Below are 18,616 nucleotides of genomic sequence, written 5' to 3' on the forward strand. Positions count from 1 at the left end.
TTAAAAAAAGTCCAATGGGGTTTTATTCTTGATAAATGGTCAATTATGAATTCAGTGAAGTTGATCTGAAAAATGTTATCAATTGCAAGAAATGCTCATCTTCATGCAGCAGATCATTGGTTTTAAAATCCTAATTTTATCAAGATTTTCCCCTTACTATCACTGGAGTATAACATTTAAAAATGCACAACAACCAGTTCATTGCGTGTTTCATTAACTTGGATGTGCACAAATTGAATGTCAGAATTAATAAACCTTATCGGATAGTAAAAAATCTGGTCAGTATAGCAATGTCAACCAGATGTTTGCTGACTGAAGCAGATAACCAAGAATGGGTACACCCCTGCTGCTGTGCGACCTAAAATAGGCCTTTTGTTAAGAATTGTACGTACCAAGATCAAACCAGTTATATTCAGTTTTCTCTATTGCTCTTGATCCTCAAATAATTCCTTTATAGAAATATATAATAGGATCCCTACAGTGCAGAAAGGAGAAGGCCATTTGGCTCATCGGGTTTGCATCAGCCCTCTGAACGGCACCCCACATGGCCCAATCTCCCATCCTATCCTCATAACTTCACTAGGGCAATTCATCACAGCCAATCCACCTAACCTGCACATCTTTGGACTGTGAGAGGACACCCGAGCACCTGGAGGAAACTCACGCAGACATGTGGAGAATGTGCAAACTCCTCACAGACAGTCACCCGAGGTGGGAGTCAAATCCGGGTCTCTGGCACTGTGAGACAGCAATGCTAACACTGTGCCACCATGCCACATATATGCGATATGCACTGTGGAAACCCAGCCTCTGAGTGGGAACTGTTTGGGTGACTTTCAGTTGGAACTTTAAATCGAGACCCCAAATCAGAAAAATTCCCCATTTAGTATTACGAACCTGGATCAGACCCCAACAGTGGCCAGGATATTGAGCAGAAACCCTAATATTTTATTTAGATTTTAAAGACTTGAGGAAAGGCTCTGAGTAATTTCACAAAAAAAATAGGGATATGGTATATTAAAACAAACTTTATTACCAACACAGTATTCAGCACCTTCGAATCACACTCTTCTGAACTGTTTGGGAATAAACTCCTAATCTATCTACCGACACATCGCTTAACACGGAGATGCTGGTCACATCTCTCACTAACACTCAATTAACATTGCTTTTCTGCAAAAATTCTTACATCATTTTACCAAGCTAAAAATCTAATTAACTCCTAGGGAATCTCCTTAATCCAGACAACATTCAATTAGTCCAAGCTTTTTACGATGCTTTAATTGCTCCCCTGCCTCCTAAAATCTTTCAACCCAGGATTCTTTAAAAATACTAACACCCCTTACTGTACCAAATACCTATAATACAAATTCCTACATTTAACACGTTAGCAACAGAATAGAAAACTGACTTATAACTAAAGCATCTCTTTATAGCCCTAGAATGTTAATTGGAGATCACCAGTTTCCATCACTGTGAAAACCTCCTTTCCTGAACTATTAATAATATGTCCAATAAAAATGACTTACGATTCAAGAATTGAACAAAATAACGATTACAAAATCAAGTGTAAATCATATAATGAAGAAACTTCATTGCTGGTATCTAGGGCATGTTTCTTCTAGTATTATGCTGGACATTTGCTTTTCAGAAAACCTCCTCCAGAATGAAGCTTGAACACTCAACAACAGAGCTGCTCAGTTTATAAGCAACTTGGGTAATTTCTTGCTTAATCTAGAGACCATGCTTTCAGTAAATTTCTAAAGTGGAGCTTTTTTTCCCCAATATCATGCCAATGAAAAGAGTGTTTCTGCAATGAATCATACCTAGAATCAGAGAAGTTACAGTACAGAAGGAGGTCATTTGGCCCATCGAGTCTGCACCGGCTCTTGGAAAGAACACCCTACTCAGGCCCACATCTCCACCCAATCGCCGTAACCCCCACCCAAAACTAAGGGCAATTTGGACACTAAGGGCAATTTAGCATGGCCAATCCATCTAACCTGCACATCTTTGAACTGTGGGAGGAAACCGGAGCACCCGGAGGAAACCCATGCACACACAGGTAGAACGTGCAGACTCTGCACAGACAGTGACCCAAGCTGGGAATCGAACCTGGGTCCCTGGAGCTGTGAAGCAATTGTGCTAACCACTGTGCTACCGTGCTGCCCTAGGTACTTGCAGAAACTGGGATTTGACATCCTTATACTGTAGTTAGGTCAGCTTTTGTGACAATAAGTCATTTGGATTCTACACTGCTGAATTGAGATTAGGCTACAAACATTTTGGTGGCAGTGACAACATAAGAAAGTAGGCAATTCAACCTTGTGCCCATTCTGCTATTTAATAATTCAATTTACCTGCTTTCATGCTGTGCCCTACAACAGCCTCGTCGAACAGAAACCTCAGTTTGAACTTATCTACTGACCCAGCCTGAACAGTTTTTATTTATGGGAGAGTGGTTGGGCATGGGAACTCCAGATTTTTATTACCCTTTGTTAGAAGAAGTGCTTCCTGATATCACATCACAACTGCATGAAACAGTGGTTTTCACTCTAACTCTACAAGCATAGAAAATTAAACTGGTGAAGCCACTGGCTAAAGTGACTTGGAGGCATTCCATCATGTACTGGCTGGTGCCCTATCTGATAAAGGAAAAACTTGCTAAATTTACTACATTGATAACATTGAAGATGGGTAGAATCACAATATTTGCAACAATAAAGGATTCTAGAAATTGCAAAAATACACAGAATTGAGGAAATGCCCTATGTTTTATTTTTAAGCTACAGATCTGGCATATGGTTGTGTTTCACTAGATGCAGTTTCTAAAAGGTATCCGTCCTCCCATTTGGTTCTCTGGAATAGCCAGTTGTAAGCGTGTAACAACATATTTCATACCAACCATGAAAAGGCAGAATAAAATAAACTGCATATATTCAATAGAAAAATACAGTGAATGGAGCCACAATGTTTAAGATATTGTCTAATAAAAGCCTATATATTTATGAATGCAAACATTTTTATTCAATACAACAATACTTAATAGTGAAGTCAGATTTGGATATGAATGTCATAACTGACATGTATTACACACCAGACTTGAAATTAGTCATGCTGCAAGATTAAATGCCCATTCAGCTGTTAAATGTTACAGTTTTACTCAAAGCGGTGTTAACTACAATCAGTGTTTGTTTTGGGATTACTTCAAAAGGTTTTGCAACTCATTGCCTTCATTATCTAAGTTTATTTTGCGCTTACGTTTTTGTACTGCTGGGTGTTTCAAAAATTTGATAGCACACGGTCAACTTAAACTGTAATGTAGCTGAACGTTTAAACTCTAAACTTGCATTTATCACTCAAGGAAAATATTTAATAAAGTGGAGGTAGATAATGTACCATGCAGGCTGCTATGTATCACAGTTATTATTATGGCAAATTGGCTGGTCTGAGGCAGAAAATAAAGGAAAAAAGGATAAGCTTAAACTTGTTTTTCTTATAAAAAGCAGCCTCAAACTTGTCTAACATTGAAAAATATTCATCTAATTTTACATTGTAAATTCTATATCAGCATTTTGTGATCTGCCATGAGTTAAAATCACTGGGGAGAATAGATAGAATTGCAGATGTGGCAATTGCTACAGTATAATGCTCAGATACTTGAAAAGTTATAAAGAACTCACAATGAAGCTACATAGAATTGATAAATCCAAGTACAGTTCAAAGCATTATACTGATCAATGGGAATATTACTGTTTTAAATGATAGCTGGATTGATTAGAATATACAAACAGCCTTTTGAATAGAGGTACTGTGTACTGACAAGCATTTATTATACCCAACCAATGGACTGAACTGGTCAAGTTGTACTATTTAAATTATTTACGAGACTTTTGATGCTTGCACCTTTTTTGTTCTTGTAGCAAGCATATGCAAAGTTTCACCAATCTTTCGGTCCCATATCAAGTAGCTTTTTCTTTAATTGAGGCAGCAGAGCAAGTTTTGGCATGTACTTGATTACAAGGCTGTGATGTCTTGTCCATCATACAAATGCCTTGACAGACACAGACACACACTTCAGCCTCCCTAAGAATTGCCTCATCCACTCCAGCCTAGCTGGGGGGAATGTCTTATTGACCCCAGATGAATCTCCGACCAGGTTCCTATCCCTGTCCCTTACTTTCCCAATCTCCCTGGCCACCTCCCGCTTTCTAAGCTGCTGCGCAAGCATTCTACTGGCCTTCTCCCCATATTCATAGATCACACCCCTCACCTTCCTCAGCTGCTCCACCCCTTTAGTTAACAAGCCGAACTCCGCCTGTAGCCGCCATCGTTCCCTCAGAACATTGAACATACATTGCAGAAGGAGGCCATTTGGCCCATCGAGTCTGCACCAATCCACATTAAGCCCTCACTTCCACCCTATCCCCGTAACCCAATAACCCCTCCTAATATTTTTGGACACTAAGGGCAATTTAGCATGCCAATGCACCTAACCTGCACGTCTTTGGACTGTGGGAGGAAACCGGAACACCCGGAGGAAACCCACGCAGACACGGGGAGAACGTGCAGACTCCTCACAGACAGTGACCCAGTGGGGAATTGAACCTGGGACCCTGGCGCTGTGAAGCCACAGTGCTATCCACTTATGCTACCGTGCTGCCCAGAAGCCCTGCCTCTGGGGTCTTTGCATACCTCCTGTCAACCTGTAGTATTTCCTTTATCAGACGGTCTGTCTCTGCTCTGTCTGCCTTCTCCCTGTGGGCCCATATCGAGATCAGCTCCCCTCTAACCACCACCTTCAGCGCCTCCCAGACCACTGCAGCTGAAACTTCCCCCATGTTGTTGACTTCCAGATAACTCTGGATACATTTCATCAGCCGCCCACATACCTCCTCAATCGGCTAAAAGTCCCACGTCCAGCCTCCAGTGCGGGCGCTGGCTACCCGCCTTGTTCACCTGTAGGCCAACCCAATGCGGGGCATGATCCTAGCCCTGGGTTAATGACTGTGTTGAAGTGTCGTTCCCCCCCCCCCCCCCCCCCCCCCCCATGACCAGCTTAGTCGTGACCCCCTCTAGTCTTAGAGTCCAGCCCCGAGTGGAAAACCTGTCCGACCCATCCCTTCCTTAGTCTGACCTGGTCAGTTACTCTAAGGTGCATCTCCTGCAACATTGCCACGTCCACCTTCAGTCCCCTCAAATGCGCAAACACGCTTGCCCTCTTAACCGGCCCATTTGCATGGTCTGATCTCAACTAGTGAATGGACCACATTTAATCAAACTACTTTTTTGCCTCACTATTTGTAAAATCCCTGAACAATACCCGCACCCCCCAACACGCTCCCAAAGTCTGCCAAAAGGTGATGTTAGTGATGTAGAAATACATATTGACATTGAGGTATGACTTGCAGCAGCCTGGTCACACAAGGGTCGCTGACTGAAAACTGATACCTCGAGCTCTTTCACAATATTCTGCAAGGCTTCCCTGCATTCGCCAGATCAACCACAAAATATTCAATTCATTATTTTTTTTAAGAATGAAGAATTATCACAGAACCATTCTGAACTCAATGCTCAATATGCATGCCTGACTTCCTTCCTTCTGAATACTGAGCTCACTGAATGAAAAATTGGAATAAGAGTAGGCCATTCAACACTTTGAGCCTGTTCTACCATTCAATACAGTCGTGGCAGATCCAAATCTTCACTACATCAATGCACTTAGTTCCAAACCCTCACTGGCCAAACAAAAATTGATTAACTTCCAAGTTCTGAACGTTTTCAATTGACTGAGTCTCAAACATATTAGCCCAGCTCTAACTCTCAGGTTATGTCCCTTGTTCTGGATTGCCCCCAGAGGAAATGGTTAGTCTCTAACTACGTGACAAGCCTCCTTTCATCATAAGCTTTGCAAATGCATCACCCTTTAATCTTCTATGCTCAGTGGAGATTTGGAAGGTGAAAGTATAGATCATCTTGGACTCTTTTTTGCTAAATTTAGAGTACCCAATTCATGTTTTCCAATTAAAGGGGCAATTTAGCAAGGCCAATCAACCTACCTTGCGGATCTTTGGGTTGTGGGGGCGAAACCCACGCAAACACGGGGAGAATGTGCAAACTCCACACGGACAGTGACCCAGAGCTGGGATCGAACCTGGGACCTCGGCGCCATGAGGCAGCAGTGCTAACCACTGAGTCACCGTGCTGCCACCCTTCATCTTGGACTCTTGATAAACCCGACCCTATAGCCTCAAACATTCACACTATGATGTTAAAAGATGTTGTCTTTCATACATAATTCGGCTTCCAACTCTATTCCTCCACCACACTCCTAAACATTTATACTTGACGATAAACTCCTAAAACTATGGTTCTAATTTTGGCAAGATAAAATTTTGGAAAAATAATATGTTAAAGAAAGTAGCAAAATGTCATTAAGCGAGAAATGTTTCAAAGTAGTTTTCCTTCAACTTCACTCATTTTCTCTCCCCAAACCTTTATTCCTTTTCTCCTGAATTTCTCCCTGCTCCAATACTTCTTTTTTTTTAAATGAAAAAAGTTATTTCCACTTCCCATTTTTTCTGCACCTCTCCCATTTGTTTAAGAAAACTAAATGGGGAGAGAGAGAGACAACAACAAAGTCAATTGCTTTGATTTGGGCTTAAAACCCAGACAGAAATCTCCCCCCCACTCTCAACTCGAAGCTGCATACGAGTAAGGAGATCTTTGTTAATGAAACATGTCCACAACTAAAATATTTGCTGGCAAGAAAAGCTGACTCTCTATGGGATATTAAAGAAATATGAACTCCTTGACTTCGTGAAATTAAAGAAATATCGTCTGGTTGACATCCAGAAACCTCCGACATTCCATTTACAGTCGCATAATCGACATTCTTTCTAACTCAGCAACCCACAAATGATTTCCATGGAAGTAAATGACACCATTAATGTAAAGTGCTCGACTCCTGAAAGATTTGCCAGCAACTCAAAACACATGGAATCTTAAAAAGTGTTCCTCTTTTAGCTGAATCACACATGGCTGCCAAATGCCTTTCACTGCTGACAATTCTGTCCTCCTCTTCCAGTCAGACTCTGCAATATTATTCATACCGGAGATAATTTCGAACTAGAGTGGAAGGGCGGTCCTGCTGAAAGAATGAGAGGTTGTTCTAGATGGCGTAGAATGATTTTGATGCAAAGGGTCTCTCTGTGCTGCCTCAATAAAGTACTTTACATCCAGTACTCAAATGCTCCAATTTTGCTAGTGTAACATTTTCTTCCCTATGTTGGTCCACTCATTGCTTCGAAGGAGTCTCGAAAGACATGCTGGTTAGGTGAATTGGACATTCTGAATTTTCCCTCAGTGCATTCGAACAAGCGCCGGAGTGTGGTGACTAGGAGATTTTCACAGTAACTTTATTGCAGTGTTAATGTAAGCCTACTTGTGACAATAATAAAGATTATTATTATTATAGACGGCCAATTTCATCCCAGGTTAAGCAGTTCGTATAGTCATTCCCGTGAAAATTGAACTGAGGGTGACATGAGATTTTGGTCTGAGCTGTCAAACCTTGCTGTCAGTGGTAGAATGAGTGTTTAGTGAATTTTACCACCCAGCCCCACTAATTAACTCACACTGCATTTTAAACCAATGTTAAATCCATGACATGATAAATGTAACTTCACTGCAGAATGTAAACGGTTTATTTGGCCTTTTTGGTTTTAATATTTCTCATGATCACTGGGATCCATTTTCCTTCTTCAAAGATTTTACAACATACCAGAAAATCCTAAATTAGTATTTCGACAAGAGGATTTATTTTCAACTACATGGAGCAAGGAGTGATTGATGAATTGTGTAAACACTACATTTGTAATTTTCCAAGTTATATTAAAGTGCAGTGCTGAGCAGCAATTCACAATTTTAGAGTGTGTACTGAAGAAGTTAAAAATGTATGATGTCCTTTGGTCATCAGTACATCCAAGAAAAATCAAGTGTAATGCAGCATGAGCTCATAAGCTCTCAAGTAATCTAACAAGTTTAGGAGAATCCATCCATTAGTGATCAAAAAAAAAGTTTTTGAATAAAGTGATTATTATGATCTATCATTAATGTGATTTAAACATATCAGCACGTTTCATCAAATAAACTGATACGAATGTATTTTATTATTTGTTTAAAACTGATCTTACAATTTACAAAGAATAAAAGCACATCCTGTTACTCTGAATGTGAACAGGAGATATGGTCTCATTCATTTTTTCCAAATGAAACCTACTATAATTTTCCTCGAGGCTGCAGGGCTTTGCATTAACATTAAATAAACACAGATTTGAAGGAAAAAAGTGTCATGCATTTCACTAGTTCAACTTTAAATGTGCATTATTCTAAATTTATGGAAGTAACTTAGCGTGTAGCAATAAAAAGGCTGCATTTAATTACGGCAGGAACTGGCATTTAAGGACTTTCTGCTACTGCAGGAAACCAAAACATTAACATCCGAAAATGTGCTGAGTTGAAAGCAATGAAGTTTGAATAAAACATTTAATGACATTTAAATCCAGCAGCATAACTATTCAGTTTTGTTGGAAAGAATATATTAAAGCTATTCACAATTCAGTTACAGAATCATTTTTCCATACCAACATTAATTTGGCAATCATCTATAAAATCAATGTACAATATTAACCCTGAAGTTTAAAGTTTAACCCGATCAACTGCATAATTTTAATTACCTGGCAGCGCATACATGTTTACTAACATCCACACTCGAACTGGTTACTTTAATACTACAGGCAGGTTTTAAATAGAGGTACCTACCATTTTCACTTAAATGAACATTTCTTGCAAATTCCTTATCTGTTTCATAAAAGGCTTTCGTCAATACCACTTCCAGATCCTCTTCATGGGAAAGGCATTGTCTAGATGGGAAGTAAAAATGAAATTACATGTAAATGATACTTCCACATATGGGGAGGCGGTGGCAGAGTGGTATGGTCACTGGACTAGGGGCTTTTCACAGTAACTTCATACTTGTGACAATAAAAGGTTATTATTATTAGTAATCCAGAGAACTCTGGAGTCTCAGGTTCAAATCCTGCCACTGCAAATGGTGAAATTTGAATTCAATAAAAGTCTGGAATTAAAAGTCCAGTGATGACCATGAAACCATTGTCGATTGTCCTTTTAAGGAAATAAATCTGCCATCCTCCCTGGTCAGGCCGAAATGTGACTCCAGACCCACAGCAATGTGGTTGACTCTTCACTGCCCCTCAAAGGCAATTAGGGCTGGGCAATAAATACTGGCACAGCCTGCGACGCTAACATCCCATGAATGAATTTAAAAAAAACTATCAATCTGAATACTAATTATTAATCAAAGATTATAATCATTACTTCAATGAGACAATTAAATACTATTAAAGTATGACATTTGTGGTTCGTGAAATAAAGTTGAATAATAACAATTAAATCAAAATATAGCAAATGTGGCATTTATTATAATTTTGTTCTTCATTAAGTAGAGACTTTTACAGCTCAGAACATCCAAAAGCACTTATAACCAAAGAAGTTTAAAACTAGTGTAACATTGGGCATGACAGCAACCAGTTTGTGACATAGTGGTTAGCACTGCTGCCTCACAGCATTCAGGACCAGAGTTCAATTCCGGCCTTGGGTAACTGTGTGGAGTTTGTAGGTTCTCCCAGTGTCTGTATGGGTTTCCTCCGGGTGCTCCGGTTTCCTCCCACAGTCCAAAGATGTGCAGGTTAGGTGGATTGGCCATGCTAAATTGCCCCTTAATGTCCAAGGATGTGCAGTATAGGTGGGCTTGTGGGGTTACAGGGCTAGGGCAGGGGAGTGGGCCTGCGTAGGGTGCTCTTTTGGAGGGTCAGTGCAGGCTTAATTGTGTGCTCAGGATGCTGGTGCTGGAGTGATACTCGAGCACAGACCTGGCCCAGAGACAAGCCGGACAATTCTATTTCGAATCACTGCTGGTGGATATCGAGTGGGACAGATTTGGTACATAACACACAATTACATGCATCTATCAATTTGGTTCATTACACACTCTTGCCTTGAAGTCAGACTGTTGTGGGTTCAAGCCCTACTCCAAGACTAGTGCACATAAACTAGACTGATCCAGTATGTTACATCGTTAGTCATCAGTCTAGAATTTGCGTAGGTTCTTTGGGGGTGAAGACAGGTGTGTCAGGTGCTCGGGGAGTCCAGCGAACCATGCCCATATGTTCTGGGCATGCCCGGCACTGGAGGAGTTCTGGAAGGGGGTGGCGAGGACGGTGTCGAGGGTGGTGGGATCCAGGGTCAAGCCAGGATGGGGACTCGCGATTTTTGGGGTTGGGGTGGAGCCGGGAGTGCAGGAGGCGAAAGAGGCCGGTGTGCTGGCCTTTGCGTCCCTAGTAGCCCGGCGAAGGATCTTGCTATAATGGAAGGATGCGAGGCCCCCAAGCGTGGAGACCTGGATCAATGACATGGCGGGTTTCATTAAGCTAGAGAAGGTCAAATTCGCCCAGAGAGGGTCGGTACAAGGGTTCTTTAGGCGGTGGCAACCTTTTCTCGACTTTCTGGCTCAACGATAGGGTACAGGGACAGTAGCAGCAGCAGCCCGGGGGGGGGGGGGGGGGGGGGGGGGGGGGGGGGGGGGGGGGGGGGGCGGGGGCGGGGGACAATGACTATGTTTGTTTATTTAATTTTAATATATTTTTAAGTTCTTTTGTTGTTCATTGGGGTTGGGGGGGGGGGTGGGGGGATGTGATACATGCGTCGATACGGTCTGGGGGTGTCACAGTTATTATGGGTTATTTTGTTGCATTTCATTGTTTGTCGTTATGTTTTATATTTTCTGTAAAAAATTCCAATAAAAATTATATTAAAAAAAAAGTCTAGAGTTTGCAACTGTAATGATGCTGAAATTGAGTGTTTGGTGTCATTACTCTGAAACCAATAGCAACTTCTGGTGCTTGCAGATAGGCAGCTAAATGCAAATTTGCTCTCATATCCATAATATGTGTTGTTAAAATTCTCACAAATGGAAAACACCTCGAAATCGCTGACTTGCCGTAAACTGCCACTTTTAACACTTGGTCTCGCTGCACACAACCTTGAGGAAGCTACAACCTGCAGGCTGAGATGTAACTGAATTTTTAATCAGCATACTAAGCTATAATTACGGCTGAACAAACATCTGTTGGTTCCCAAATAATATATTTTAAGCCGTGTAGGATGTCAAATTGTTCTCCTGGCAACAAATTCCAAAGATTTTGAATTAAAAAAATTTTTTTTAATGATATTTCTGCCAGTTTTACATGCATGCCCCATTCTTTATTTTTACTCTCTTACAGACTGATTAAAGTGTGAAGGATAATCGGTGGATTTTAATTTGATCCCCTATTTGGATTACAGAAGAGGTGGCCACACGATATTCTTTTCATTACTTATACTTCAATAAATACTCGCAGAGAGCAGCACGGTGGGTTAGCACTGCTGCATCATGGCGCCGAGGTCCCAGGTTTGATCCCGGCCCCGAGTCACTGTCCGTGTGGAGTTTGCACATTCTCCCCGTGTTTGCGCAGGTTTCACCCCCACAACCCAAAGATGTGCAGGGTACGTGGATTGGCCATGCTAAATTGCCCCACAATTGCAAACATTAATTGGGTACTCTAACTTTATTTTAAAAAACACTTGCAGGTTAAACTGGTAATTTCTTCCCCATTGCTATGTGAGGGATCTTGCAATAGGCATAGCAGCTGCTGTGCTTGCTAACATAACACTAGTAACTACAATTAAAAAGTAATTCATTGGCCGAGATGTGCTATGGGGTTTTTAAAAATGTGTTCACAGAATGTGGGTATCACTAGCGAGGCAAGTATTTATTGCCCAGCTGTAACTGCCCTCAAGGAGGTGGATGCCAATGAGAACATGAAAGTCAAGAACAAGTTTAACTTTAGAAGAAATATATTGGTTAAAACTACAGTAGCAACATGCAAGAAAGAAAATTTCCATTTTAAGTTCTAAACGGATTGAATTAGGCCGCCTTCTGAAATAAGGATAATAAAACAGAAATGATCTATTTCACTATGAAGGAACAGCATTGTGGTTGAATCTTAAATGGCCTCTAAACAAGGGCAATTAGGGATGTGCAATAAATAATGGCCCAGCCAGCGACACACACATACATCACCTGAACAATTAATAAAAAAAGTTAAAATATATTAATTGACCATTCTTCATCAGAGATATATTTTAACTTTTTTTTAAATTCTTTCATGAGGTGTGGGCATCAGTGGCAAGGCCAGCATATGTTGCTACGAGGTTTGCCATGAGGCCATTTTAGAGGACAGTTAAAAGTCACCACATTACTGTGTATCTGGGGGTCACATGTAGGCCAGGCAAGGATTCCCTTCCTTAAAAGGCACAAGACAGGTTTGTCCAACAATTGATGAAAGTTTCATGGCCACTGTTACTCAGGTTAGCTTTTAATTCCAGATACCCCCGTGCCCAGAGCATCAACCGGGCCTCTGGATTACTAGTCAATGGTGACATTATCACCACGCCACCGTCTCCCTCTATTATGGTGGTGTCAATGCATTCGATACCCTGAATATCGGGTTGGAGCCTTCCTAATTAATAGTGACAGAAGTTACAATCCTATTCTGAACGTCACAACTGATCACAACTCAGCACATCCACCATATCCTGTGCTGCATTACTTCTGACCGAAACATTACCTTCAAATAATCCCAATAATAAATATATGGTAAAGTAACACAAGAATGTAGAACGAGGACAAAATAAATATTTAAAATAGACACTATATAAAGCAAAACCAACCCCCCATCATTTGAATGATTCTATATCAGCCACATAATTCAACTGGCTATCACTGAACTGCTACATGTCAGTGGAGCTCAAAGCTGCAGAACAGCATGAAGCAGCACAGTTCTGCCAAGAAAAATCAAGCCAGGGTTGAAGGAAAGCAAGGAAATGTGAATGCTTGATTAATTAAGTTGGAGGGAAAAGGTAGCAGGAAAGGCTGTAAAGACATTTATATTGCACCTTTCACAACCTAAGAGTCTAAGCCAATTAAGTACTTTCAAGTGGTCACTGTTGTAATGTAAGAAATGTGGCAGCCAATTTGAGCACAGCAAGCTTTCAATAACAGCAATGGAGAAAGGACCAGATAATCTGTGGAGGCTTGTTAAACGATTTATATCAGCTACAACACCAGGGAGAGCATACCCGTTTCACAACAGTGCCATGGGATCTTTCATATTCATCCGAGGGGCAGATAGAACATCCATTTAACATGGGTTCCGAGAGGTGGCACCTCTTAAAGGTTCAGCACTCCCTAAGTACTTACTGCTCTAGTGTCAGCCTCTGGAGTGGAACCTGAACCCGTAACATTCTGACTCAAAGGCAACAGTGTCCAACCAAGTTAAATGATTTTGAGGCTCTGAAGAAGTCACACTGACTTGAAACGGTAACTCTTGTTTTGCTCTCCACAGATGCTCCCAGCATTTTGTTTTTATTTACTGCAGACAAGGTCTGACTAAAGTTCTAGATTACTGAAGTGTAATTTATTCCTCGTTGTACTGCAGCTACTTTTACTGCAACACAAAAAGTTTTCAGTGAAAGCGCTGGAAGAGGAGGCCATTGTATCTGTAGGAAATGGTGATGCATTATGAATATCAGAAACAGTGTCTACCCCATAGAATGGTAATGATGAAAACATGATCATCAGTTTGGAAAATAGTTGGACAAGCGAAAGATTTCAAAGATTACAGTGCAGCAGTACAGAGAAGGAAAGTCTACCACTAAGATTGGAAAAGGCAAAGCCAGTGTGGACTTTGCAAGACTAGCAAAGGTTGAACAGACCCAGACTAGGTAGAGAATGTCATACTCATTCCTAACATATTAGACAAACTAAATTAGTGCAGATATAAGTGGCTTATACTATATAGATAAGGGGAATTGGGGAAGAGCTGCCACACAAACACCTTCCTCTTTTAACCAAGGTGTTTCTGAAATCAAGCCCCAGTGTGTGGCCATGACATTTGTACTGCTATGATATTCAACAATTTCAAAAGGTTTGTGTGTCACTGAGATGGCAGGTTTGAATTATATTGGACAGACCTTTGACAGGAATATATTGGACGGTAAAGATACTTCCCATTATGTTTTAGGATAACTCCAAGTTAATTGTTTATAAGCTAAAAATTGACACTAGGTACGTACGCAATATGCTTTGCCATGTACTTATGACAAAAGTCAGCGGCTGCTATTCCACCATGTCCATCAAACACTGCAAAATACAGCACGTTGTCGGTCAGCATGCCAATACTGAAACGGTCCTCATTCTCTTTGCGTTGGCCTATTTGAGTGACACATCCGACTTTACTCAGGCTGACATTAGGAATGGGTTTGCCATATTTTATGCTGGGTGGAAGAAGAATGGGTTCATCAATGCGGTTGTCCCAGATTCCAAAAGAATCCCAGGATGGCAGGCGGCTACCACCGTCTACGTCAAATTGCGAAGACCTCCGATCGCTGGTACTGCTCTGGCAAAGGAGAACCACACGCTTTTCGTCCTGCAGCAGCTTGAAGGTCAACAGTGCTCTTCTTCTCACGTGAAAGCCACCAGATCTACACAAGGTGAATAGTGCAGCTGTTGACATAACTCAATGCAGAGATCACCCAGGAACGAAGCTTTGAGTTGGAAAAAAATAAATAATTCTTTTTGCAGATGGCAAATTTCATATAGTTGAAGAATCCAGCAGTTTGCTGCAAGAATAATGAGTAAAAGTTAAAACCAAAACTATCAAAAGTCTTGCTGATGTAAAGAGACAGAAAGAGCTAATCACCCAGCCATTGGAAATCACGATGGGCAACATAAAAAAACATTAGCATACAGTCCTTCATTTTAAGTAGGTCCGTGAGGCCAAAATACAAACCCAGAAACTGTGCTATTCCAAGTACTGCCATGACTCAACTGAATGAGTATAAAGGTCCCCCCACAATATAATCTACATGAAAAGCAAGTACACAATAATAATTTCCCACGTGAACCAGATTAAGATGGAAAGTGAGCGACTGTGCATGAGTGGCAAGCACAAGATCCTAGTTAGTAAATTCCCAGCAGGAGTGCTGCCTTAGTGAGATTTGGCATGTGAGAGCTTGGGCAGGAGGATTGTACAAACCACTGGGGGGGGGGGGGGGGGCAGAACAGGTGAGGGGTACAAACAAGACCTGGGACTAGGCCCCAGGTAATGGGGTGGCAGAGGGTAGTGCACCCAAGTGAGGGGGGGGGGGGGGGGGGGAGGAGTTCAAGAGGATGGATGTTGGGGGGGGGGGGGGGGAATAATCCCAAGAAAGGGGGGGGGGGGTCAGCCCAAGAGGAGGGGATCATCCCAAGAAGGGGGAGGGGATGGATCAGGCCAAGAGTGGAGGGGAGGGGGAAGGTGCTCAGCCCAAGAGGAAGGGATGGGAGTGATCAGCCCAAGAGGAGGGGATGGCGGGGGGGGGGGGGGGGGGGGGGGGGGGAAATCAGCCAAGAGGAGGGGTTGGGGGGGGATCAGCCAAGAGGAGGGGTGGGGGGGGGGATCAGCCAAGAGGAGGGGATGGCAGGGGGGAATCAGCCTAAGAGGAGTGGATGTGGGGGGGGGGGGGGGGATCAGCCCAAGAGGAGGGGAGGGGATCAGCCCAAGAGGAGGGGATGGAGGTGGGATCAGCCCAAGAGAAGGGGACGGCGGGGGAGAGGGGGACCAGCCAAGAGGATGGGATGACGGGGGAATCAGCCCAAGAGGAGAGGAGGGGAGGGGGAGGGAGGAAATCAGCCCAAGAGGAGGAGAGGGGGGAATCAGCCCAAGAGGAGGGGAGGGGGGAATCAGCCCAAGAGGAGGGGAGGGGGGAATCAGCCCAAGAGGAGGGGAGGGGAGAATCAGCCCAAGAGGAGGGGAGGGGGGAATCAGCCCAAGAGGAGGGGAGGGGGGAATCAGCCCAAGAGGAGGGCAGGGGGGAATCAGCCCAAGAGGAGGGCAGGGGGGAATCAGCCCAAGAGGAGGGCAGGGGGGAATCAGCCCAAGAGGAGGGCAGGGGGGAATCAGCCCAAGAGGATGGGAGGGGGGGGTTCAGCCCAAGAGGAGGGGAGGGGGGGGGTTCAGCCCAAGAGGAGGGGAGGGGGGGGGGGGGTTCAGCCCAAGAGGAGGGGAGGGGGGGGGGGTCAGCCCAAGAGGAGGGGGGGGGGGGGGTCAGCCCAAGAGGAGGGGGGGGGGGGGGGCAGCCCAAGAGGAGGGGAGGGGGGGGGGGGGGCAGCCCAAGAGGAGGGGGGGGGGGGGGGGGGGATCAGTCCAAGAGGGGGGGTATCAGCCCAAGAGAAAGGGGGGAGGGTCAGCCCACAGAACGGTTTGGGGATGAATTTAGTTTGGAATCTCTCTCTCTCTGTCCTTTGCATTCCCTCCATCACCATCACATCTTCTCGCGTCCCCCGGCCCGCACCCCCTCAGTGACTCCCCGCTCCGGGCTCCCAGCCTCGCGTCCTCACCCAGTCTCAGCCGCCGACCGTTTGCCGACCGTGCCCGCGCACCTCCGCGCACGCGCACGCGCCCCCTCGCCGCAGACCCGCAGTGCGGGGAGAGGTGGGCGGGGCCGGCTCGGTTGATCGACACCGGCTCCCGACCAATCGCGCCGCAGACTCTCTGCCCACCCGGCAGGCGGCCAGCCAAAAAAAGGCCGCGGGAGGCGGGATAAATACAAGAGCACAAAAATAATATAAATAGAAAAAATATATGTAAGAGCCTGAGTAAACGAAGGGAAATAAACAAAAAAGTGGAACGGAAAGCTATGTACCGGTTTTTTTGATCGACTTTGAAGAGAGAAAGAAATGAGGGCGGCCTTTGATTGGCAGCGAGCGGAGCCAATGGGCTGGAGCCGGGCCCGGCAGGCGGTTTTATCAATGGAAGTGGCGCGCACGCAGTGGCGGTCGCCCCGGGAGACGGGCAGGCGCGAGGCAGGGTCTTTGTAGCAAAGCAGGGGTAGACACAGGGAGAGGCAGCACCCTGCACAGGGGGGCTGCTCGGAGTCACCCTGCTGTAAAGCAAATAATATCCCCACCGCAGACCTATCACTACCCCCCCCCCACCGACAATTTAACACCAACCTCTAGTAAATTGCACGGCCTGGTCCCCAAATGAAGGACACACAGAGAGAGAATGCAGAGATACATGAACAGCCTGATGTATATAAATAAACCGCACGCCCTTCAAAATGATGCAAAACACACACACCCAGGGTGACAGGGACAGCCGAGAGAAACCGAACCTATAATGAACACTATTATATTCATGCAGATTCGAAGAAGTCATCATCTTCCACTCGAAACGTTAACTCTCCCCCCCCCCCCCCCCCCCAAAGATCTGCTGAGTGAGGTCTTCCAAACGCTTTATTTTTTGTTGTAATTTCCAGTCCCTTCTGATTCCTTTTAAATGGCTTCCACTCACCTTTTGGCTTGCAAATAGTATTTCCCTCCCGCACCCAGGGGGTGCACACTCTATTCGACAGAGGACAACTGGTGCTGAAGTATAAGGAGGAACGTCATGCCCCAGCTGCGATAGTGTTACTGTGTTGTGAACCCATGAGTCATGCAAAGCTCTCCTCTCCCTCTCTCTCTGTCAATGGGGCGTTGTCGCCACACTCTCAATCCAATTCGTTGACATTCCAACCAATAACATACCCATGCGTTTGCCTGCACTGCATCGGGGCTCGACAGACGAGGATAACCTTCAGATAAGGTCTTGTAGGTCACAACATGCAAAATGCATTGACATAAAGTGCTTGAAAGGTTTAGGCAGGCTCTCGTGTGGAGAGAGAGATAAGATAGCTCTGGGAATCCAGCGTGATTCCCACCCCCCTCTGGGGATTGGGGAATACCTACTGAGGTTTTTGTTTCCTGGTTTGTTTATTTCAGAACTCCAGCACCCGCAGTCTTTCGCTTTCAAAACGAAGGTCGACTGACATAATGAACCGGTGCCTACAGTATTTTTTAAAAACTAGTAGGGTAACAGCAGACTTCAGATCTTGATGTAAAGACTAGGAGCCCCTCAGTGTTTTAAGTGGCAGAGCACAAATGATTTCTGAAACATAACTGCCGGGTTAAGCACGCGTTGGCTCACCAGAAAGTTTCCTAAACGGAGCATCGCAACATAGCAGCTGACAGAGAACATAGCTGGCACTGCCTTCAGAACACATGGGATCAAATGACAGTATTGTCATATAAGAACATACTGCAAACTCTCAGCAGGCAATAGTGCCACAGAGTCCCAGGAACATAGGAAGTAGAAGCAGAAGTAGGCAATTCAGCCCTTCAAGCCTGCTTTGCCATTCATTCAGATCATGACTGATCTCTTCCCTGACCTCAAGTTCACCTATTCCCCATTTCCTTTAACCCTCTTTTCAAATCAGAAATATATCTACCTCCTTGAAACCATTTAGTGACTCAGTTTCCACCGCTCTGTGGGGCAGCGAGTTCCACAAATTCACCACCCTCTGTGAGAAGTAGTTCCTCCTCATCTCAGTTCTAAATTTACCGCCTCACAACCTA

At 44.0% G+C, this 18,616-nt stretch overlaps 1 protein-coding gene across 2 annotated transcripts in view; it reads right to left on the minus strand.

Moving 5' to 3' along the window:
* Positions 1–17,690, minus strand: part of ppm1k (protein phosphatase, Mg2+/Mn2+ dependent, 1K) — a 34,191-nt gene extending 16,501 nt beyond the window's left edge. Inside the window, exons 1-3 of one of the 2 annotated variants that reach the window (XM_038792715.1) lie at positions 17,517–17,690; positions 14,257–14,802; positions 8,824–8,924 (exon numbers count right to left, since the gene is read on the minus strand). In XM_038792715.1, coding sequence (XP_038648643.1) covers positions 8,824–8,924; positions 14,257–14,696 — 541 coding nt within the window. In that variant the 5' untranslated portion in view covers positions 14,697–14,802; positions 17,517–17,690. Of the gene's footprint in view, positions 1–8,823; positions 8,925–14,256; positions 14,803–16,561; positions 16,634–17,516 lie in introns of those variants that run through there. The other variant, XM_038792716.1, reaches the window with a different exon arrangement.
* Between the last annotated feature and the right edge of the window lie 926 nt (positions 17,691–18,616).

This window comes from Scyliorhinus canicula, chromosome 3 (genome assembly GCF_902713615.1).
Source record: "Scyliorhinus canicula chromosome 3, sScyCan1.1, whole genome shotgun sequence".
In the NCBI taxonomy this organism is placed as follows: Eukaryota; Metazoa; Chordata; class Chondrichthyes; order Carcharhiniformes; family Scyliorhinidae; genus Scyliorhinus; species Scyliorhinus canicula.